At 47.5% G+C, this 24,755-nt stretch overlaps 1 protein-coding gene across 4 annotated transcripts in view; it reads right to left on the reverse strand.

Moving 5' to 3' along the window:
* Positions 1 to 991: 991 nt before the first annotated feature.
* Positions 992 to 24,755, reverse strand: part of ZFHX3 (zinc finger homeobox 3) — a 232,558-nt gene continuing 208,794 nt past the window's right edge. For all 4 annotated transcript variants that reach the window (XM_036232104.1, XM_016146869.2, XM_036232107.1 and 1 more), the window contains 3 exons: positions 17,450 to 17,552; positions 10,795 to 16,215; positions 992 to 6,936 (listed from right to left, as the gene is read on the reverse strand). In XM_036232104.1, the coding sequence (XP_036087997.1) occupies positions 5,267 to 6,936; positions 10,795 to 16,215; positions 17,450 to 17,552 (7,194 nt within the window). In that variant the 3' untranslated portion in view covers positions 992 to 5,266. The remainder of the gene's footprint in view (positions 6,937 to 10,794; positions 16,216 to 17,449; positions 17,553 to 24,755) is intronic.

A 24,755-nucleotide genomic window follows, 5' to 3' on the forward strand; every position in this document is an offset into this window, starting at 1 on the left:
GCACTGGTGATAGAACCAACCATTTCTTTCAGAGCACTTAGCAATGCCGGTGCCAACTGGAGAAGTCTTTGAAATTTTGAGTTAATAGGGTCACTGCTGCTTCTTGAATGCCTGCTGAAGGAACTAAGACTTGGTTGACGGTGGCTGTCTGAGCCAACAGAAGAGGGTTTCATAGCTCAACTCCTGGTCTAGAAAAGACCCCTGTTGGCTGAGGACAGATGCTGCAGAACTTACAAGGATGCTGTTAGCCTGCAGTGCTGTCCAGGCACAGCTGCACAAATTTTGTAAATTATTTTTCAGCTGTGGCTTTAGAGATGAATGGAGGGCCTCTGGGCCAGATCTTGGATGTACTCATTAATGAGTTTCAGGCATTTTCTGTTGTAAGGGGTAGCAGGGGAAGGGGAGGATTGATAAGACTGACTATTCTCTTGTATGTAGAACTACTAATGGTATTATTTTGCAAACTGTTCTTATCTCAGATTCTGCTCTAACAGGGAGTTTAAAAAGTCCACTGCTAGGAAAGGTAAATGTAGTCAATAATGTACTTAATTCAACTTACCTTTCATACCCTATCATAAACACCAGATCCAATTCCCATTTCAGAGAAGTCGAACTTACCTCTTCCCTGGCCATCAGCAGAACTTTTGCTCATGGTTGTGCCAAGTGTCTAATGTTCTTATATAAACATTTGAATTAAAAATGTGAGTGCTATTAGGGCTCTCTGGGGCCAAATATTATCTAAGCTGCCAGGCTTACTCTTCTCAATGAAATAAGCTAGTTAGCATCAGGGCCAAAATCTCTTGGCACTTTTATGAATGCCGGGAGATGGGAAATACAAGGACACTTAGATATACCAAAAGGCTTATGTACTTTGGAATGAGTGTCCCTCCACACCCAACCTCAAGATACTGTTCAAATTTATACTTCATCAGTCATCCATCTCTCTCTCTCTCACACATGCACACATACAAAATCTGTTGACAGAGAGAACTTTTGCTCATATTTTTTTTAATGTATCACAATGAGCAGGAAACATACTTGATGAAATATTTTCAAAGGAGTATATTCAATTACCATCTACAATCAACTTAACTATGACAACAAAGTTTTTGTGACAAATTTTTTTTTTCAGTTTGAAAGTTCCACGTGGTTCTGTTTGTTAGTCTCCATGTATTTTGGTACAGTTCAAGATCAGCATTGTTACAGTAACAAAAAAAGCTAACAAGACTACATTATAGAAAAACACCAAGAACATCATTTTTGGTTTCACTTGCTCTATTTTTTTTTTTTATTTTTTTTGTTTTGTTTTGTTTTTTTTTTTTTTGTACATTGCAAAGGCTGTTCATATACCTTTTCACCTCAGGGTCATGTTCATTTATGCTTTCTTTCCTATCCAAACTTGCCCCCCTCCCCCCCGAAAAGTAAACAAACAAAAAAAAACTAGTCAAAGCTTTGTTTCACAGTGGGCAGTATCTCAGCGCCAACAAACAACCAACTCAATTTATGTTTCTATTTAAATGTTTTAATTTAATTTATTATTTAAAAAAAATATATGTCCATGAACATCAAGTGCACTGGCTTGGGTCACTGCCTCTCTCCTGCAACTTCCTGCCATGCCTGATAAACTCAGGTTTAAACACATGCCGTCTGTTTTACTTTTATTTTCAATCATGTAAAACTTTGGCCACATTCATCTCTTTAAATAGCTTTTAATTTAAAAAAAAAAGACAACTTCCTAGATTTATGAAACTTCGTATGTGTGTGTGTTTCCTTCTTTTTGGAAGTGTGGAGGAAGGATGGGTAAAATAATTCATCCTGTGGATCAGTGGTGCTGTGACTGATATCTAGCACCAACCCACACTATGGAGTATTTGAGAAAAAAACAACAAAAAAAAACACAAAATATGAAGTGTCAGTGGAAGTGAAGAACTGATTTAAAAAATGAGATATCTTATTCAGTTACCTACCATGCAGCAGACAGGAGTGAATTCTCTGAGTGAGACCAATCAGTTGAGCGTTGTAGTGAATTCATGCTTTGTAAATGATCCTGGTCACAGCCCACAAACAACTTACTAGCTCATGTTTGACCTCTGATTTTCACCATCACTGACTGCTTTGCTACTTCTGGGTTAATGCTGAGAATTATTTTTTCTTTTTTGAATGAACATATATGTGGGCGGTAGAGTTGTAGAGGAAAGCATTAAGTGCACAACCCACTCGAGGTTGAAACAATCACATAACCCCTCTGAGGAACACTGGTGGGTGGAAGCATGCTTAGCCAATCTACCCAACCAAGCACCTTGCTGCTGCCAAATACACCCACAGGTCAAGGCATGGCATAACAAAACACTGACAGTCACTGTGCCTCACAGAGGGAGGATGGCATAGTAGCTCAAAAGAGGGGCGGGGAGAGAAACCATTGGGGAGGGGGTGGCAAAATTACAAGGAAATGAACTTAAAGTTTGAAGGGGGAGGGAAGGGAATAGAAATTGCACTATTACCAAGCAATATCATTTTTAAAAACAAAGTTTACAGAAAAGACCTAGCAGAATTTGACAGATAAACCTAGTGTTAAATTGTTAATTGGTATCACATAGAGAACCAAAAACAAACAATTTTTTTTCTATATGATACAGACACAGAGTAACATACAACAGTTAATGGCAAAAAATATATATATATATTTCATAGAGTTACAAACGATAAAATAATGGAAAACAAAAAACTGTACAACTTTAAATTTTAAAAATGTTCATCTCAAACACAGGGAGAAATACAAGAATCTTGTTAAAAGAAAATAGCTTGTTAAACAGCAAATGTTTTGCGTACTTGTTTTTGACACCTTATGCTACAACTGGACACTGCTATGAATAGTTAGATGGTATTCTTTAATATTTCTACTTTAAAAAAATTAAAAAAGGAATTTGCACTGTGCATCAGCCTAGTTAGAAATATGTACAACAGTTCAGGATCTACTCTTTCATTAAACTAAAAACGAATTCATAAAAATAAAACAGTCCCGGCTAAAAAAGAAAAGACAAAAAAAGAAAAAAAGAAATCCATTTTCAGATCTTGGAATGCTCCAGTCTTTTGCGAAGTTGATGAGTGGCTTCAGCACTGGGGAAAGAAGCCCGGAAGGTGACCGACGGAACCTGCGTTCACAGTCTTCAAAGTTCCCTTTTGAAACATAAGGAAGAGAATGAAGGGGAGAAGGATTTCACACTTTGGGGGCAAGGGGAGATTGTTTTTGTTGATGTTTGGCTATGAAAGTGAAACAGCAAAGCATCTATTTGTCTCCGAAATCTACAGTATAGCAGCACAAAGTTTTCCTTTTAAAGTTCAGATCTTTTTTTTTTTTTTTTTTTTTTTTTTAAGATAAGAAAGGGTGTATGGTGCGTTGTGTTGTGTGTTACAGGAATACGGATATTAACATAAACACAAGTGCCTCACATACGGGTCCTGTTTTGTTCTCCGTACATTGCTATCTGCTTCTTTGTTGGCTGCGCTCTGGATCACTTGCCGCTCAGACTGCCTAACATAAGGACAAAACTTTGAAGTAAAAAATGTGTCTTTTGGTATATGGAATTGTCATTAACAGTTGCCTCTCTGCTTGCAGAAGAAGCACATAACAACCTGGGAATCTTTTGTTTTACTCCTTTATTAAACTAAGTCTTGTTTGTTTAAATCAGAAACAAATTCTCAAGTAACAAGAACCCTTTCCCTTTTTTTTCTGCATCAGCAGTGAAAGGGTGTGTCTTTGGATTTTATTTAAAGCATGAAATTTCTTTTTCTGAGAGAGGAAAGAAAAAACAAAAACAAAAACCATACCCCTAACCAAAAACTTTTTTAGAAAAGAAAAGCACACAGTCCAATTACACAAATTGAAACAAATGTTTTAGCTTAAAAAAGAATATTTAAAGCATCTACCAAATGAGGGAAAGGGGTAAAAAGAAAAGCCAGCAGAAGGTTAAATAAAAAATAAATGCACAAGGCTAACAGACACAGGTAACTAGAATTATATGCCTTTAAAAAGTTTCAACTCCCCAACCAAAAATAATCTGTGAGGATCCTAATGACCCCTAGAACCCTTTGAAATTCTTTCTTTAGTTTTATAAAATAATTCTGCAGCTACCCTCTAAGAAATGAAGGCAGCTACGTTAAGTGGGAGATTATAGGATGGGAGGTGGGAAGAGGAAAGAGAAAGTGGAATAAGGGACAAAGGGAAGAAAAGCTTAGGCGAATCAACGGATTGCAATCTATCTGCTAGGAATGAACAAGACAACATCAAATGAGGAGCTGTCAGCTGGACCATACAAAAAGCTAAATGTACACAAAAGGTTTTTTTTTTCCTTTTAAATCTACCATACTGCTTCAGTTCATTTCCAATGCAACAATCTACTCAACACCAAAAATGATCATATCTACCATAAATACAGAAAGTCAGTTTTTAAAACTTATTTTTTTAAGCTACGAGTCCTCAACACTCTTTGTGTGTGTGGGTTTTTTTTTTTCTCTGAAAGTGGGAGTGCTTAACTTTTCATCTTGAAATTGGCTTCAGCAGAAAAGCTATCCTTAAAATCCCCAGAAAGCTAAAGCAGTTCACATTGTTTTTCTCGAATACTTTCTGCCCATTTTTTAAATTAAGAAAAAAAAAAATCTTTTCTGGAACAAAAACTAAAAAAAAAAGAAAAAGAAAAACCGAAAAAATAATATATAAAATAATGATTCTGAAAACAGAACAAAGTGTGAGCGATTGACCTGAGAATAAAAAGACATTACATTTCTTTTTTTCTTTTAGCAAGCCATTGGTATCTGAATGCTAAGATAGCAAGAAATTTAAAACTGGAACAAGGTGGACTGCTTTCCCATACAGTGCATGCCGGGCTCCTCTGTGCTATCGACGTGGGGTGTTTATTGAAAAGGGGCAAATATACAGGGGTTAAGCTCCAAAGACATAAGGGAGGCCCTGCGGACTTCTGTTTCCCAGACCAATAGTACCTTCAAAAGGACACAATGTAACAGGGTTAAGGGGCGTTTTCTTTATATATTAAAAGAAAAAAGAAAAGACGAGAATGTAAAATCACCGGCATAGATAGGTATATGGGAAAACAACCCACGCTTTTTCTTTTTTTCCTTTTTTTTTCTTTTTTTTTCTTTTTTTTTTGGTTAGAAGCTTTGGAATTGCAGTTAGTCTATTTTTGAAATTGGTTTGTTATTAATTTTTTTTTATTTAAATTCATTTGTTTGTATTGTTCATCTTCAAAGCTTACAATCTGAAGGTGTCCGTTCCTACACTGGTCAGACCACTGTCCTTGGGGCAGCTGGGGTCTTTGGGACCCTCCACCGGGCTCGCCGGTCCGTCGGACTTTTGGCTGAGATCCGTGTCAGACTCCTCCGAATAGTCGTCTGTTGGCATCGAGGGCTGAACCCCTGAGGTGCTGCATGAACTTGAGGTAACCGTTGAAGATGAGGAGAGAGGAGGAAAAGAAGGTGGCTTCGCGGCCGAAGCCCGGGAGACCACTTGCGGCCAAGACTTCCTGGAGGCGTGAGGGGACGCGGAGGACGAGGAGGGGGCGGCGGCCGACGGGGGAGGGGGGCTGTCGTTTGAGTGAGCGGCAGACTGCGAGGTAGATGCGGTGCTAGGATCGGGGAAGCAGGCAGAGTGAGGTAATAAACTAGGGTGCTCTTTGGCGTTTCTTGCTGCTCTCGTGATTGTTCTGTGTTTGTGCAAGGCCGACTCGAGATGTTGACTCAGAGCTTCCTCCCCACAGAGCGCGCTCTCGCACGCCAGGCAGTGGTACGAGCCGCCGCCACCGCCGCCGCCGCCGCCGCCACCGCCGCCGCCGCCGCCGCCCGTGGGGACGTGAAGCACCATCTCTTGCAGGTTCACCACAGACTGGCCGAAGAAGCAGAGGGACTTCAGGTGGCTCCTCGCCGCCTCCTCGTCACTGAAGCCCGCCTGGCACTTGCGGCAGACCAACTTGTACTGCACCTTTGGAACAATGAAGGGGTCGTAGAGGGAGTCCGCACTTTTGCTTTCTGCTTCTGGCTCTTCGGGGGGTTTCGGCAGGAGGGGTGACACCTCACGGGGTGCGTTTTTCTGCTCTTCTGGTTTGGGGGATTCTTTGGCAGGGTCTTTGTCTGGGGAAGCAGCCCCGGGGGGGACTGGGGTCTGGCTTGCTTTGGGCTGCTGCTGCTGCTGCTGCTGCTGCTGCACTTTTTGCTGCTGTTGTAGTTGCCGCTGCTGCTGCTGCTGGATCGCCTCCTGCAGACTCTGCTGGTATTGCTGGTACTGCTGCAGTAGGGAGCCCGGGGACAGCCCCATCAGGGCCTGTGACAGCGCAGGGCTGTAGGGGAACAGGCCTTCCATGCCGTACATAGGCTGCAGGTACCCACTCTGCAGGGTGCCAGGGATCTGAGGGGCATAGTAAGGAGAGAAGCCTGGTACAAAGTAAGGAAGGAACTGGCTCGTGAGCAACGCCGTGGGGTCCGAAGTCAAGGCTGCCTGCAGGGCCTGCAGCTGCGCGGGGTCCACTGCATACTCCATGGTGGGCAGCGGGGCTGAGATCGTGGCCGCGGCTGCTGTGGGGGCCTCTCCTTTCTCCTTCTTGGGGACAGGCGGGGGTTCCCCTTTCCCTTTGTGTGCCTTTTCCTTCTCCTTTACCTTCTCACTGTCTTTGTCCTTGCGTTGCTGCTGTGGCGGGAGCTGTGGCGCAGGTGGCGGCTGGGCTGCGGGCGGCGGCTGCACCTGTGGCTGCTGCTGCTGCTGGGCTTGGGGGGGTTGCTGAGGCGCCATCACCATCGTGGTTTGTGCTGGGGTCGGGGAGCTCAGCGACGCTGAGGACGGTTTATTTGGTAATCCAGATGTGGGGAGGCCAGGGGAAGGAACTGTTGTGCTGGGCAGACCCATCAAGTTAGGTTTTGGAGACGTTAAAGCTGAAAAGAATGGAAACAAATCACATGTCAGTCTGGATGGTGAAACTGAAGCTCAAGATGTATGTATGACCTGTGCCACTGGCACGAAGTCTGAGAACTCAAGATTCAAACTTGAAAGATTCTCTCAACACCGACGGTGTCTCACCTGGCTCAGGGTTGGATACCCTTGTATTCTAACCAGGACCCAGTCCTGAGTCGGCTCCCGTATTTCCCCTTTCAGCTAAGCAACTTCCGACACCTTCCTGCCCAACGTGCCACACCTGCCCCACTAGTTGATATTTGCTTTGCTGGGCTCCCATTCATTCTGCCCAAGGCAGTTAGTCTGCAGTCCCCCAAACTCTGTTTCCAGCCAGGACCGAGGGCCCTCATCAAAGCTTCACAGAAATCCTACAGCCAAGCAGTCCCACCAGAAGTCGGGAAGGGAGAAGCGGCAGGAGAAGAGAGTGAACACAAGCAAGAAATCTGGCCAGGCCCCCAAGACCATGTCAACAAACAATGGGCTATACACATGCACCTCTGTGACTTTCACTGCTGCAGCTGAATGGACACATTAGGAGAGCAGAGAGGAGGAATGGGAAGAAATAAAAATCTATTCAGAGAAAACTGCTCCCTGGCTTGGTTCAGCTGGTATCTGTTGGAAAACGTAACCATCTGGGAATAGGATTCTGGAGTCTGCTGAAGAAACGAACATTTTTGCCTGCCCCTGTCTGAATGACACAGAGGAGGCCTAGGACTGTAGATGGTCAAGAAACCAGCCATGGGAAGAGGAAAAAACCACGTCAGGAACAGAAGAGGCTAAAGTGCTAGACAATCAATTCCTAGGACATTGCAGCATTCCTCAGACAACAAGGCTCATGGGTGGCGAAGGTCTTTGACCATGTCACTAGACCCACATGGGGTACGGCCCCATCCTTAATCACATGAAGGCCTAATCTACTGCTACCTGGAAAGCCTGTAAAGATGAGCAAGGTGGTGGGGAAGGACAGCAGTGTGGTGCCAGAAGGGACATGGTACGCTGGATGGGAAAATGCTGAGGAAAAACAAGAGCAAGAGTGGAGAAGAGTTCACAAGCAGCAGCCTTCAGGTCACCTTTACATTCACCACAGCCAAGAAACTGGACAGCATATGTCCAGTCCTTCACTTCAGAGAGCACCAAAATGTCAAATCAGAAATCCTGTAGCCCCTCACCATTTCATCTGGACCACTTCCCAGAAAGCTGTGGTGAGGGGTTCTGTAACATGACATGTCTTCACAAGAGAAAAAGAAGGAAATCACTCCGAAGCCCAGACCTGAGTGAAGACCATGTTGTCTACTACAGTGGTGCAGCATGTGCGGGAATATTCACGCTGCATTAAACAACCTTCAAATTTCAGATGACGAGAACAAGGTTGCCTCAAGTTGCCAAGCCCAGGAAAACACCCGTTAACATTTGGATAGCCAAGTGCATCATTAATGTACCCTTGTAAAACAGCAGAAAAGAACCACTGAGATTAAGTCATCCAGTTTCCTCACTGCTCACAGGGACTGAGACCAGAGAAGATGTATCTGACTCAGAAAACTCAGTAAAGGTTTGTTGGTTAAATTGGCACAAACGAGGCAGAAACAGAATGGATAATGAATTCTAAACTTGGGACATGGCTCCTTCTGTCTTCCTCTAGGCAGTGGGCCTGTGCCAAGCTTTACGCTGGAACCAGAGCCAAAAGGAAGGGTAAAGAAGGAACATCTAGAGATTTCCTTATCTCTCTGACATAAGGCTCTCAGGAGAAAGATCCAGGTCAAAAGGCTTTAAACTGACTTTCTATATCTTGAACTGACAGTCTATATAAGAGATTCAAAATTTTAGGAAATATTTACCAAGCTCTGCTGAACTAGCCACATTCAATATAGCAGCTCAATATATTCTCACGGTAATTCTGTGGCCTCGGTTTCCTCATCTGTAAGATCAGAAACAAGCAAGGCACTTTATCCCCCTGAGACCTAAGCATGCACCTCTGGAGGCAGACTGATGCAGTATGGATTATGACTGACCATATCTGCCAGGTGATCATGGGCCTGTTAGCTGACTGCTTGGAACTTCAGCTTTCCACAGTAAACAGTTGTAGGGATTTACATGAAAGGTCATATGGAAAGAGGTCACTGTTGGGCCTGACACGCTGAACACAAGTTTCTTCCTTCCTATTCCAGATCCAGTGCTCCTGTGAGCTGTGATAGTCAAGAGGTAGGAACTGGGGCACACACACCTGGCTGCTCTGAATAATTAAAAGCCTGTCTTTCTATCTTCAGTCCACTCTCAAGTGGTCAGACCCTGAGTAGCACTAAACATCTACCTGTTGACTGACTGGCTCACATTGGGTGTTGTGGAAGGAGCAAATAGCACTGGGAGCCCAGAGGCCTGGGCGAGAGCTCTGGCTCCTGCCCTTGCTTACTGAATGGTCTTGACCCCTCTGGGCCTCAGGTTTCTCGTCTGTATAACAAGGGGAATAGATCAGACATTCGGATTCTAATTTTTTCACATAATTATGAAATGTCAGGCCTTTCCAAGCTCTTCTGCCAAAGTCCTGGGCTGCAAGGGTAATTCTGTGTCTGGCCACTTTCCACAGCCTGTTTCTTGGCTTATGTCTAGCTGGCTTGAACATCATTCTGTCACATTACTTGCCAACTAATATAAGCAATGACTTCTATATCTTACTCCTTTCTTGTTCTTCACTTTGGATAAGAAACTGGGACCAGGAAGGGAGGTAGCTTCATGCTCTATAAAACACTGCCAAAATTGTAGAACTTGGGTCTAATTCAACCAGAAACCAGGACTGCACCAGGAAGCAGCCGGAGTGCTTCAACCCCTGGAAACAGAGATACCTTTTGAAGGCAAAAAGGTACTTTGAGGGGCTCTCCTTTGGTGAATGTGCACTGGTCAGTGCAGGACGTGGGGAGGGGGGGAATTATTAACTTGTGCCTACATCCATCTCACAGGATCATGGAGGTGAAGATCCAATTTAGCAAAGACAGGTGGATCCAGAGCATATGGCGAGGACAGGGGAACAAGAGCGGTACACAAGGAAGAACTGTGAAACTCCCTAATAAGTGGAAAAATAAGAGTACCAAGTATGTGACTGAATTAGAGGGCTGGGAAAAGGACCTGGGCAAAAGAAAATGAAAGGATGATAGAATACTCCTACAAATGACCATTAACATTTTTGTCTGTCTAGAGGACTATCACACATGTCAAAACCACATTGCCCAATACAAGATCCTGGTCAGTGCATGCAGGTATGAAGGTGTCTCATTAGAAACTAATGAGATACTGCTATTCTGGCCAGAAGAGCCCCAGGTGTTCAGAGCCCCTGCTGATGCAGCTCTGAACAGGCGGGGACAGGACCACCAGTGAGGGCAAGGAGCTGATTTGAATGCTCTTCAGTGAGTTTGCACAGGGTATGATCCAGAATTAGCTGGGATACTCAACTCTTGTCTTATATGTTTAACAGCTACTAAATAGGATCAGGATTTCCACAAAGAATGGATGGAAGGATCTCTGATGGAAACTTCTCGAAAATATCTCAGGATCTAATATGACAGGACTCTCAAAAGTTCTCCCCTAGAGCTTACACCCTGGTCATGCTGTTGAATGCAGGGCGTGAGGATGGTTTCAGAGGAGGTGCCACTCCTGACCTGGGAAGGCAAAGAACACATAGCTCCAGGCAGACTCCACGAAAGCGACCTGAAGTTTTGCTCCCGTGGGAGAATCAGAAAGGTAAGCTTCCCATCTGCCCAACACTCAGAGGGCCTGGGTGGCAGCCATGGAACAAGGTGCTGCCTGGGCAGCTGTTTGATGCCGACAGAATCACCTAGAGCAGAACCCACCTGTGTTGGATGGCGTGAAGCCCGGCAAGGAGGGGCTGTTGAGGCTGGGGAGCAACACGGGAGGAATGCCCTGGAGCGCCGGATATGCCGCGGGAAGGTTAAGAGCCTGGAGAGGGGCGTTGTCGAACATCCCCTGCTGCTGAGCTGCCAGTCCGAGGACCTCATTGGCCTTTTTAATCCGGTCCAACTCTTGCTGAGCCATCAACTGACGTACAGTGGCCGGGTCAAAGTATTCTTTCTCCTTGTCCAACTGGCTTCCAATGGTGTCTTTAACTTTGGAGATATGCTGTTGGGAAAAGATATGGTCACGTACAGACAGCCGAGCGCTGTACTTGATGCCACACAAAGTGCACTCTGTTTTGGGTCCCTCGTAACTCGTTTGGTTTATACCAAAATGCTTGGCCATGCTTAGCTTGGACTTCTTTTCTTTTGCCCGGGCATTCTGGAACCAGACCTGAACAACTCTCTTTGGCAGTCCAATGTCATTGCCCAGGACCTCGCACTCTAGCATGGTGGGCGTCCTATAGTCATTAAAGCATGACTTGAGGACCTTCAGCTGCAGGTTGGTCATTTGAGTGCGAAAACGTTTCTGCCCGGGCCGATCCCCGCTGTCTCCAGATTTGCCTGCCGACCCGCTCGCACCAGGACTTGGGGAGCAGGGGTCTGCGAGGCTTGAGGTTTCGCTGTAGTCCACTGTACCTTCATTGTCATATTCTTTGCTGTAAAAGCTCGGGGCTGGGCTGACCAGACCAGATGACAGCCGATCTTCGTACTCGGACATTGCCATCATGGCCGCTTTGGTCAGCCCCTCGTTAGGCGCAGAAGAGGATCTGGTTTCAGTTGCTATTCCCGTGGCACTGTCGTTATCTGCATTGCCCTCGTCACCGGTAGTGGTGTCTGTGATTGCTGTGTTGACAGAGGAACAGTCATCATTGTCCAGCTTGGTTTGGTCAAAGTTGAGATTAACCGAGGACATAGACGGGCTTTCAAAGTCTTCAACCCCTTCCACCTTGATGGAAGAAGGGCTAAGAAGAGTTCTGGGAGACAACTCCATGGTTTTACTCACAGGTGAGAGGGGAACACCTTGGCCGTCACTGCTGCTTGGGGGTAAGTGGGAGAAGCTAGTTCCATCAAAAATGTCTCCTTTCATCTGGAGCCCCCCATCGCAGTCTAAGAGCATTGCAGACAGAGTGAGGTTGTAGCCAGCTCTCTTGGCTTCATGCCAATGACGGGACCGGATATGTGCCTCCAGGGCAGTCTTGGCTTTGAAAAGGGCTCTGCAGAAAGGGCATCTCCTGTGGGCCTGTGCCGGGCCCACCGCCCGGAACTGCCCTTTCCTTTCCCGGGCGCGGGTGTTCTGAAACCAGACTTGTACCACACGTTTCTTCAAGCCCACCTCGTGCGCAATGTGATCCAACATCTTTCGAGTTGGATTGGAGTCCAACAGATACTTCTGGTAGAGAATTTCTAGCTGTTCTGGTGTAATAGTTGTCCTCAAACGCTTGTCCCTCTGGGGCTCTTCTCCTCCTGTCCCGCTGTCATTTTCGCCAGGGCTTGCACTAGCCTTTTCCTCCAGCTTCCTCTTCAGAGTGTTCATCGTGGAGGTGGGCGTTGAAGGAGAAGTGGCTGAGCTTGCTGGGATCTGAGGTATGGCCCCAGAGAGCAGCTGGCTCGCCAGGAGAGGGTTACTCGGGTCAAACAGCATGAAAGGCATATCCAGTGACCTGTCTAGAAACTGAGGATGGATGAACTGGTTCTGTGCACTCAGGAAGTGAAGCTGCTGATGCTCCTGCCAGTGCTCAAATGATGGGAACGCCAGCTTGCACTGGTCGCACTGGTAGGGGATTAGCTGAGGAGGTAGGTTTGCCAACTGTTGAGGAGTCGACGTGTGGAGGGGCTTGAGGGGCAGGTGGGAGAGCTGGGAAGGACTGGGGCTCGACTGGGGCAAGGGGCACTGTTGAGGGGGCTGTGGTAACGAAGTGGGGGACGTCAGCTGTGGGAGCTTCTGCTGGGCTAAGTTTGTCTTTTGCTCAGGGTGGTCTTGCTGCTGCAGCTCTGCCTTTGGTTGTCCTTGCTTTTCTTGGGTTTGGTTTGGCTGTGCACTGGGAGGTTCAGCCTGCTTTGGTTTCTCATCACTCGCCTCGGTCTTCGAACTGAAGGGAGCCAGCTCGTCAGCCTCTGCTGTAAGCTGCAAGAAAGCGGAGGAAGCTGTGTTGGCTGATGGTGCCGGGGCGCTGTAAGCCTGCGAGGGCATCGGGGTGCTGCAGGAGGAGCTGGTGGGTGTCAGGATTTCCATGGCATCCATGGAATCCTCGTTTTGGCTGTCATCCTGTCCCTCCTCATCCTCATCTTTGTAACACAGCTTCTTCTGGTGCTTGATGAGATCAAAGATGCGCTGAAACACCAGGCTACATTTTTTGCACTGGTAGTTCAAGTTGCTCGTTCGAATATACCTATCGTTCGTGAGCTCACGCCGCTCCCCATCTTTGCCCTCTCCCTGATTCTCGTAATTTTTCCTAGCTTTCTGTCGGGCATTTTGAAACCACACCACTATGACTCGGGTTGGAAGGTTCAGTAAATTAGAGAGCTGCTCGAATTCATCGTCCTTTGGGTAAGCGTTGGCATCGAAAAAGTCCTGCAGGACCCTCAGCTGGTAGTCGGTAAACCGCGTTCTCGAAGACCTCTTGCTTCCCCAGTACTCCTGCTTTTGAGGCTCCGGCGAAGGGGGCCGGGAGTCGATCTTGAGCTCCTCCAGGCTGGTGATAGGAGGGTTGCTGAAGTTGTACGGGGAGTCTTTGTTACGCTGCCGCTCTTTGAAGAGAGTGTTTCTGAACCAGTGCTTGATCACTTTCTGGGGCAACCCAGACTTGTCGGCCATCTCTTTGATCTGCTCTTCACTGGGGGAGTTGTTAATGTCAAAATACTGCCGCAGGACTCGGAGCTGGTCATCTGTGATCCTGGTGCGCGGCCTCTTGTTCTGCTGCTGCAGCAGGCTCGGGTTGAGCTGATGCTGGTACAGCTGGGCCAGGTCCGCGGGCAGAGGTTCCACAGGTCCGAGCTGAGGGGGCAGCTGTGCCGGCAGGGTCTGCAGTGGCATCGTCTGCATCATCAGTGGCGAGAAGATGGGCAGCTCCATGGGCATGGACAGCTGGGTGAGCGGAACGGATGGCTGGGCCGGTGCGATCGTGGGCGAGGTGATGGGCGGTGCAGACGCAGGGATGGCCGGTGTGGAAGCAGGCTGCGGCGGGGCCGCGGGGAGCGGGGGCGGGGGCGGTGGCGGGGGAGGTGGTGGTGGCTCTGGAGTCTGGGGCCTCAGGGGGTACAGTTTATCGTAGTGCTCTCTGTACTGTTTGGCAAACCTCTCCAGCTGTTTAAAGGGAAAATAATTTTGATGAACATGCTCTTGATGACTCTTTAAAATCAAGATGTTGGAAAATAACTTGCCACAGGAGTTGCACTCGAGCTTTTCCAGACTCTCCCCCTGCTCGGTCTTCCCGTTCTTCTTCTGCACCTTCTGCTTGTTCTCGTTGTACTGAATGACCAGCTCAAAGCCAAAGTTCTCCAGCAGGGCCCGCGTGGCGTTCCCTCTGGCATCCGAGGCGATGCGCGGAGGAAGCACGGCCGGCTCCGCGCCGCCCCCCGCCGCCAGCTCTTTCTTCTCTTTGGCCTTCAGGGCATCTGGCGTGGACTCCTTTGGGCCCGAGTTGCCCTCTCCCGCTTCGGCACCATCCTTCTCTCTCTGGCTTTCTTTTTCCTTTTCTTTGATGACCAATTTGTTTTTCTTTTCAGGGTGCTGGCTAGGCTGTAGGAGAGCAGAGTGACTCTGGGGCAGAGAAAGCTGGCTTTGCTGCTGCTGCTGCTGCTGCAGAATCTGCTGGTGGCTCTGCTGGGGCATCTGAACCTGAGCCTTCAGATCTTCCAGCAGGCCTGGGCCCGTCCCCGTGAGTGTCAGGGCCCCACTGGTCACCGGCAAGCTCACCTCAGGGTTGAGCTGGAACTCAGCACTGGGGATGTAGAAGGGGAAGAGGAGGTGCTGCTGCTGCTGCAGCTGCAGCAGCGTCTCGGTGGTCATGGGGAAGTGGGGAAGGAGCGCGGGGTTAAACAGCTGAGACTGGATCAGGGCAGCCTGCTGCTGTAGCTCCTGCTGCAGGTGAGCTTGAACTTGAGCTTGGGCCTGGGCCAGTGTCTGTGCCTGTTGCTGCTGCTGCTGCTGTTGCTGCTGCCTCGATGCAATCATATCTGCCAGCTTCTTCCGATTGGCTTCCTTGGGCTCTGAAGGGGAAGCGATGGTGGCAGTGATGGGATTCCCCAGGGGCGGCATCCCTACACTTTCAGTGGGCATTTGGTTCAGTAAGCTGGAGCTTGGTGTGATGCCAGCACTGCTTGGGTTGGTGGTGGTAAAGGTGTTACTGCCACTGGTGCTCACGGGACTTGGGGTGGAGGAGCTCAGGGAGACACTGCTGCTGTTCCCAGTCCCATTGCTGTTGCCACTTGCAGCCTCCAGCTTGGCTGCCCGCGCCTTGGTTTGATGCAACACGGACCGCATGTGGATCTCCAAAGTGGAACTCTGGCTGTAGGCCACGTTACAAGTGTTACACTTAAAAGGTTTGTTGTCTGGGCTGCTGGTGGGTTCTGGCTGACCGGTGGCTGATTCCTGAAGGGCTCTCTTTAGCTTATGCAGATGGGAGACAGAATTATAGTGCACTAGCAGGATGTTCTTTTGAGTGAAAGATTCCTTGCAGACGGTACACTTGTAAGGGCGAGAAGGGTCCAGAAATTTCTCCATGGTAAAGTTGGGGCCTTTCCTGAAAGGCAGAGCTCTCTTCGGTTCTGAGCCTGAGTCTTCCTGTACCGACCCAGAGTCACTGCCCGTCGGGCTCTGTTTCTCTTCCAAGTCACTCTCCTCTTCCTTGTCTTCCTCAACAATTATGGTGTGGTCCTCAGCCAGGGTAGGGTCTCCCATTGCCAGAAGGTCCCCGTTGGCCAGGAGGCCACCGTAAAGCTGCTGGATGTCAGCCTCGCTCAACTCCAGGTGGCTTGTCTCAAGGTGTTTTTTCAGAGCCTGGAAAGTTCGGAAACTGCGCTGACAAAGGCAGCACATGGTGGCGGCTCTGATCACATGGTACTGAGAATGGAGCTGCAGCTTTTCAATAGTCTTGAAAGCCAAGCTGCACTGATTACAGCGGTATTTGTACACGTGGCGATCTGACACGGGCAGCTGAGGCCTCTTGGCGTGAACCTCGTTGAAGTGCGTCTGAAGAGCGGCAGAAGTCTTGAAGACCTGGTTGCACCCCTTCTTCCAGCACAGGAAGCCTGAATCTTCTCTCACAGAGCCCGGGTCGGCAGGAGAGGGTTTCAGATCTCCGCTGTGCTCTGTGCTCATGGAGGGCAAGATGTTCTTTCCAAGATCCTCTGAGGTTTCTGTGAAGAAAACACCAAGCCCAGTGATAAGGAAGGCTTTGTTTCAAGGATGGCACCCAGAACTATCTACCTGGCCAGGCCTCGTGGACACGGGATCTGATGATGAGGGAGATAACCCAACCCGAACACACTCCACACAGCCTCCCACTTTCTCCCCACCCCCCAGCAGGCACACATGAACGGAGGGGAGAAAAAAGGTAATACAAAACGTTTTGACTCATACTAGGCCTGTATCGTATCATGATCTGTCTGTCTTTTAAACAAGGTTTACTTACTCGACTCAGAATCCTCAATTTCTCAAAGAACTGCTCGGTAGATTTTTAGACTGGATTTACCTTTTACATGGATCTGAACTGTAGAATAGGTGAATTAATGCTGTCCTGAGTTATGGGGAATTTATAAGAACTGCTTGTCTACTGTACTTTAAGAAATTTTATAAGACTTTTTAGGCATTTAATTTCTTGTTATAACATGACTTTTGATTGTCATCTTGATTCAATAAACCATGAATATTCAAGTAGCCAATTATTAAAACACAGTAAATTTTTTTCTACGGTGAGATTGCATCACATTCATAAATATTCTGACCCTTTCACAGGTCAGCTGTCCACTGCCTTAATATGGAAAAATTGCAAGGCATCTTAAATCTTGCTGACAAGGGGTGAAAGATGTAGGAGCGCCTCATGAACAGAGGTCTAATGACCTCTCGAGATAGGAACCGCTGCGGGGCGCCCACCACCAGCACTGCCTAGGTCTACAACGTGTTCCTTCCAAACACGCCTCCGTTGCACCCCCAGGCAATCGCAGAAGACTCAAAGAACTCTGTGCAGAGGCAGCTCCTAGAGAGATAACTGACCCAGTGCCCCGAAACCACCCATGTGATCCCCCAGGCCCCAGTAATTAAGTCCTCAGAGATGGACTGTTTAACAGCTTAGGATGGCGAGTTATGGGTCTACTGACTGAGTCCCTGGTTATTCCGTCCCTACGAGGACTTGTGTTCACCGAAATCCCCCTGCTCCTCACCTGATTCCCTCACTCTGAACCATATATTATACAACTAATGCCAAGGACCAGAACATAAAGTCGCTGACGGCAGTGCCCCTCATCTCCCGATCAGCTACATTCAGCCTAGGCATACTGCAAAGGGTTCTCAGCACCCTCGCTCTATGAAAGTCTCGGCCCAGGATTCCATTTCATTTCTCTTCGCAGGGGTAGGGAATAATGTCACACTGACCAGGCTGCTTTCCCGCCTCCTCCACACTGGGGTTCACGTCGCGATCTGCAACAGCCGCGGGGAGGAACATGCTGCTGGGCATCACCATCTCCGGGGTGGTCACCTGGGGAGCGAGAGGCGGAGAAATGGAGAGCGTCACATGGAGAGGAAAGAGACACAAAACAGGGAAATGTGTAAAAATTATTTAAGGAGCAAAATTAGCCCTCACCAGGGTGAAGCTAGAGGTGTCACTTTTCATAGCTCACTGAAGATTCATGTTTATTAGACAAAGCTCACATCAGTCAAAAGTGTTTCTACGGTTACATTCTGGACATAATTAGCAGTGCACACTTGAAGAATAATCTTATTATTAATATTTTTCTTTTATGCAGAATTTTGACTTTGATCACTGACAATGTTTTGTCATGGGCTGTGAAACTTCTTGTGCAACCAATTAGGTAGATAAGTTGAAAGGCCCACCTTAAGCTGCTGAAAACATAATAAGGGCCCTAATTAAATCATACCTAGTAAAGTACACTGTAATCTTGAAGCAGGGAGCATTGTAGTACTGTTTTCAAATGTATTCAGGCAAGAAGAGGAGGGGAGTAAGAGCAAAGGAAAGGGTGAGAAGAGAAGAAGAGAACAAAGGAAGGCTAAGGGCACGCACGCCGGCAGATCTTCTAAGAAACAACATTTCGTAACCCTTTACAAGCTGAGCCCAAGCGCAGGATTCACTTAAGCCAGGATTTCTCCTGGAGTCTCTGCCCAAGGTACGCAGCGTCAGAGGGACCCTCCGGCCAGCGGCCCACCCGCAGAGGGTGCCCCACGCCGCACGTACACCAGGGCGGCCCCACACTGACCACGCCATTGTTTCCTCATACAGCAGTTCCAGAATTAGCCTGGGTCAAAAGAGCTACAATTTTAGGTCAGAGCCTCAGACATTTCTCTAGGCTTCCCCGCCATCTGGCCAGAAGCTTGTCCAAACAACTTATCATTCACCTGACGTTAATGTGATAAGCAGCTGTCGATATCCACTGTAAGGATAAAAGGTTATTTGTTTAAAAAATAAGCACTATCCCTTTGCCTGCTTGCTATAGGGTGGGAAAGTAATTGGGGATGATATTCCTATATGAATTAGAAATCATCTCCTGTTTGATGACAGCCTGAGAAATGAACTGACCTGGAGGTGACAGGAGCAGAGGCTACAGTCACCACTAACCTTTCTACACAGTGCCCAGCCCCGCTGGGAGGCAGTACTTTCCCATTGAGACGCGAACATCTTCACTTGCAACAACTGGAACCCCTGATTACTGTTCAAAATTTAAAATATTTTTAAAAAATTACTACTAATGTTTAATGAAGATCCTGGCCTTGCTCAAAATAGCAGATGACTTGTTACTAGACGCATTGGTGTTAGGCTCGAATGCTGGAGGAAACCCAGCAAACTGTCCCCATCAACACCAAAGAGAACTCCTCAACACACTTAGGTGTATTAGAATAATTTCGGCAACCCGGATACCAAAAGGTGCAAAAATTAAGCAACAGGCCCTAGGGAGAGGGCTCTTGAGAAACCCTGTGTTTACAAAGAGCAGGTGCATGGCAGGTGAACATGTGTGACACAGAATTCCTTCTCACGGACATCTGCACCCTCACACCGCTCCTCGGCAGCTGGGTACAGCTTAGCTGTTGATGAATCGTTGGGAATAGAGCAGAGATTGCCAAACTCACTCCATCTATTTTCCTTTTAACAGAAAGCATTTCTGACCAGTGCGGTTGGGGAGTCCAGCGGGAATCCAAGAAGTGAAAGGTCACCGATTAATTTACAGTCCTCAGCCAAGGGGGAGTACCAGGTTGAGGGCAAGAGGGGGGAGAAAGGGAAAGGAAAAAAGACTCCCCCCTACATCCTTTCTCAGTTGTAGCTGCAGGATCAGTCCTTTCTTGGGGTCTTTCGGAATTATGGAAAATGAATCATGAGAAATAAAAAAAAAGCCCTACAGAGTAAAAAAGAATAAAATTATCTAACACCTCAGCTGCACATCATTATAGAAAACTGTGGGCTTTTTATACGCATTACAGTAAGGCAGACATCCCCTCTAACAGACTCAGTACGACGGATCAGTAATTGTTTTCATACACTTTAATTAGAAAAACTCAGATGGCTATGAATAATAATGGAAAAGAGAGACTTTTGCACTTGAAAGGTTGAAGTCAATCAAGTGTGAATGACGGCAAAAAAAGGAAAAAAAAAAAGACACCAATTCATCAGCCCTGTGTTGTCTCGCCGCGACTTTAATCATAATTCCTGATTGGGATTCAAGAAGGCAGTAAGCAGCGGCTCTTTGTCTGCCTTCACCTTCCATCAATTAACTCTCCCCGAAATATAATCATCAACCTCACATGCTCCTCTGCATCTTAATCTGGACCTCCAAACCTGTAAGTCTTGCCCCATATGTGTTTAAGTAATTACTTTTATCTACCTGCATCTTCTCATCTATAGCAATACCCAACCTCTCCCCGAGAAGAAAGAAAAAGCCTTGCTAGACAAAATTTTAAAGGGCAAGAGATTCCCGGGAGGCAAAAAGGAATATCCCTAAAGGGAATCCAAAGGATCCAGAAATTCCGGTGGGGCCTGTCTGCGCACGGGTGTGCACAGAGGGGCTGAGAACGGAAGCCGCCTTGCCGCGCAGGCTGTGGAGCGCCCCACGCCAGCGTGCCGACACGAACGTCCCGTGCCTGTGCCCGTTCCTCCCTCTGACCAGCTCCCAAAGCTTTCCACTCAAAGTCTGCGTGCTTTTTCACAGAGCCATAAATTTCGTCCTGCTGACAGCTCACCGAGGAGCTCCCCGCTGTTCTCCAGTCATAGCTGGCTCCCAAACTGTGTGGAAGGCTCGGACTGTCCCGGCCGCGGTCTCTGATGGACAGCTGAACGTCAGCAGGAAAAGCGATCATTCAGCCGTGCTGAGCACAATCCTGTCAAGACCTTCCCTTCTGCGAGGAGCACTGGAGCATGTAGCTTTCTACGGCACGACCAGGGCCATGCCAAGGACGCGCCAGCCTCAGAGGCCCTCAAATAACTAGATCCCACCAGCAGCTCCCCTGCCAGACACAGGTGTGCACACGTACTCTCTCCCCCTTCCCCTCCTCCCTTTGCCTCCTCTCCATCCTCATCCACAGACTTAAAGCCAAAAAGTTGTGGTTCTGTCTGGATAATAGCACACGATCCAGTCCAAACACCTACACTGACCACACTATCCACGTAGACTGAATCTTCTAATAATCTGTATACCAATAAACACTGACTATGTTCAATTATGTCCCCATAGTCTGTCCATTAATGCTGTTGAGGGGACCTGAGACTATTAAAACAGACTTTTAACCAAAAGGAAAAGGAAGTTTTTCTGGTAAGAAAATCAAACTGATTAGAGCCATGACTTCCTCAGAATTTGGTTCTCTCAAGATGGCCCTCAGCCACACAAAGGGCAGTTCCATGGTGGTCCACCAGAGGCTACAGGTGTCCCTCCCACCCTTCTGAGCCAAGCCAGCGACATTCCTCACAGAGCTAAGGAAGAAGCTATGGCCTGAGCTGGGGTGCTGAAAGACTGAAAAGCAGTGACCCTAATCTTCCTGAGAAGTAAACAGGCCTCATGCGTAACGAGACGCGGAGTTCTGCTCTGATGCCGAAATTCTTCAAGTTCAAGCCATTCTCATACAAAACAGTGGGACAGAAGAGTTCCACACTGATCCTAAAAGTCTTCAAGCTTAAGCAATGCCAAAGCAGCTCAGCTGTTGAGAAGGAGGGGCCTGGCCTCCGGTGACTCTGCTCATCCATGCACTTGACCATCATTCACTAAACGCCGCCGAGCATCCCTGTGCTGCATGACTGTGAGAGAGCAAGACCAAGTCCTTGTGCCCAGGAAGCCCGCAATCCAGAATAATTAATCTTTTAGAGATCACACACTCTTTAGAAAATCTGATCAAAGTTGTAGACTCCTTGAAAAATACTTCCACACACAGACTATTGCAGATAATTTTGGGAAATCACAGGCTCCCTAGAGGGAAATTCATGGACTCGAGTTAATTGCTCTTGACTACTAGGAGAGGTGATATGGGTTCATAAATAACTAGTTCCTACCTCTTGTTCAGTTCACCATTATATTTATGATTACGATTTAATGCCATTCAAATTTCTATGAGGTGACTGGACCTTAAAGCCCCAAGGACACACCTTATAAAACTGAAGCTTAGATGTGGGTCCGGCCCCCACTATGACATTTGGTAGGGGCTGCCAATGTTTATTTTTCCTTGGCAGAAGACGTCGACATTACAAGGAGCCCTCTGCCCTCCTTGCTCTCTCCAGGTCCTGGATGTGGAGCGGCCAAAAACAGCACCGTGGGCAGCCAGCCACAGGGAGTACTTTACGACGTTCCCACAGGCCTATCCACGCAAACTCACCTCCCAAGGCCACCCTGTCTGAGGTTAAATCAATGCAATCAACAAGTTCCACATGCTGGAAAGCAAACGTATTTTCTTAGAAGTTGTAATGAACCTAGTTTCTCTGAGACCCTCATCCCTGCAGCCTGGTCATTGCTTGCCTAAGTGGGGCTTCTTTCTGAAAGGCTTACTTTTCCAAGTATAGACTTGCCAAAACCTGCACTCCCGAAGGAGCCTCAAATCCTTCACTTTTCAGTGAAAATCAACAGAATGAAGACCCTCAGAGGGAGGGGAAAAGAGGGAGAGTCTCAGACACAGGCCTTCCCAGCACAGACCTGGCAGGTCTCCACATCCTTGTGAACGAATGAGATGCTGGTCCCATTAGAAAAATTTAAGCATAAGGTTAAAACCCACCTGCTTCCAGAGCTGAGCAGCCCAGCTCGCTGTGGATCTACAGCCGGCTGCTCTAGTGGGAGGCCAGTTGCTCACTTCCTCTCCTGCACCCACCTGGCCACTGGGGCCTGCTCCCTGGTCTCTGCACTAATGCACTGAGCAGGCCAGGGCACCTCTTGGCTGGAGAGGTTCAGAGGTTTTTTACCTTCCTTCACCACCTTCCCAAACGGAACATGGAGTCTAGAGGGCCAAGTTTCTCTCCCTCTGTCTCGTTTCCACTCTAAAACGTCTTCTACTTAGTTGTGTGTCCTTTTTTATAAAACCACGACGACGACGACATAAAACCCATGAGGAAAAACTGCAAGGCCATGTTACTATTTGTGCGGGCCAAATGCAGCTGTGAACCTGACTTTAAAACTAAGAATGAGCGAGTAAAAAAGGAGGTGGATGGAGAACAGGAAATGCATGAACGATTCACATTCACAGCTCCCCCGCCCCCCCCCCCACACTGAGAGTGAGAGCGGGAGTGAAAAGAAAAAAGAGAAAAGAGAGCTGAGAAGGAGAATGAATTGGAGAGAAGAGCTTCATTAGACTCGGAGAGGCAAGCAGTGGCAGTATACCAAGGTCACTTCTAATTTAGACCACCTAATTGGCAAACAGGCTCCAAATGGCTATCATCTCACAGGGCTTGGAATTAATGAAGCCCGATTATTTTCATTACTTTCCTCTGAGATGGAGACAAAGTGAGAGAGCTGGTACCCAGGCAGGTGTGACAGCCCCAGGGCCAGTGGCCACTGAAGAGCCCCAGTGATGGCTAGCCTGTCCCAGAGACGCATCGTGGCAGAGGCACAGAATGAGCCCAGAGAATCAGGAAACATGAATAAAAAAAAAAAAAAAATCACGAGACAGAACTATATGTACACACACACGCATGTGTGTGTATGCATGCGGGCGTGCGTGCGTGTGCGTGTGTGTGTGTGGGGGGGCGTGCGTGTGTATGTGTGGGCTGCTCAGGAGCCAATCCCCATCTCCACTGTGAGGTCACATTTTCTTAAATGATCAAAGAACAAAGACAATTTCCTTATATTAATGCTCCAGGATCCCAGTGGTGTGTCCTTTCACTTAGAGTGTTAGTGATCAATTAGAATAATTTAAGGGTATTGAAATGCATGGTAGGTGGTCTTTCCCATGGTCATTTAGGGCTAGAAACAGGTCCCCTCTGCCTCCGACCCTCCTTCTCCAAAAGAGTGGGAGAATGAGGGCACAGAGCCGCAGTTCCCACATCCCCGCCACCCACGTGAACTCCAAGTTCTCTGTACATAGGCGAGAGTTCTGTGGGTTTGACATGGGGCGGGGGCGGGGAGGGGCACTTGTCTCATCGCCCTTAAGCTTTATAGATTTCCTTCTTTCACATCATGTGTGCAGAGACACCCTCTGGAGCTCGGTTTCCAATAGGCCGATCGCAGAATGAAGTGCTGTGGGTGCAGCTTCCACAGCGGAGGGCCAGAGCTGCAATTGTTCCCAGTGGAGAATATTTTTCAAGCTCCTTCATCAGTAAAAAGAAGGGGGCCCATGGAAGACACAGATATGAGATGCAGAGCATAAGCAAGCAGCTGTTACCATAGCAACAGACATATTAGACACTGCAGGTTCCTGAAAGCTGTCTGATAAGGTATTATTAAATGAAGCCTCCTCAAAACACTCTCCATTTACAACTGAACGGAAAGACATTGTGTAGAAAGTAATCTATTTCCATTTATCAGGGTGGAATTTACTTTTAGAGGGACTGAAACCCAATTCAAACCAGATCCTGAGACCTTGGAACCAGACAGCAAAAAATGTTTACCAGAATTTATAGCTTTAGATACCTTGGACCCACCTCCATGTCTGCCAGGAACTGTCTATTTGGTGGATTTTGCCAGCTTTTCCTACTCCGCAGTCAAAGAAAGGCAGCTAAGTCAGCCAAACCACTGGGCAAGGAGGAAGATTCACTCCTCTCACTGCTAGTCATCCCAGACACTCAGGGACAAAGCAGACATAACTTTCTCAGAGGATGAATGACTGTACACTGGCCATTTCTTAATGATATGGTTTAGAAAATGGAGCTCCGATTTGAGGGGCATTTCTCATGCTGTTTTCAGAGTTCCCTGCTCCAGTTGGCCAGGAACGAACAGATAAATGGTCAGAAAGCCTAACCAATACTTCCCCATGGCCAATTTTCTAATCAAATCACAGTAAAATAGCCTCCAGAGGCATGATTTTAACCACAGATTCATTATGATCACTTAGTTGTAAAACGAATGCAAATTCTGTTTTAACACCAAACTACTGAGGAAGGACACGGCATCTGTTTTGATTCCTCAGGGCAGAGACCAAGATCCATTCCTCCAAGCAGGATTCTGAGTTCACCGTAGGGTATGGCCACAGATTCCCCTCTAGCTCCTAATGTAATGAAGGATCAACATGGAAATGTGCCACTTAGCTCAACACGAACCTTCCTCAT

This window comes from Rousettus aegyptiacus, unplaced genomic scaffold (genome assembly GCF_014176215.1).
Source record: "Rousettus aegyptiacus isolate mRouAeg1 unplaced genomic scaffold, mRouAeg1.p scaffold_m13_p_14, whole genome shotgun sequence".
Classification (NCBI taxonomy): Eukaryota; Metazoa; Chordata; class Mammalia; order Chiroptera; family Pteropodidae; genus Rousettus; species Rousettus aegyptiacus.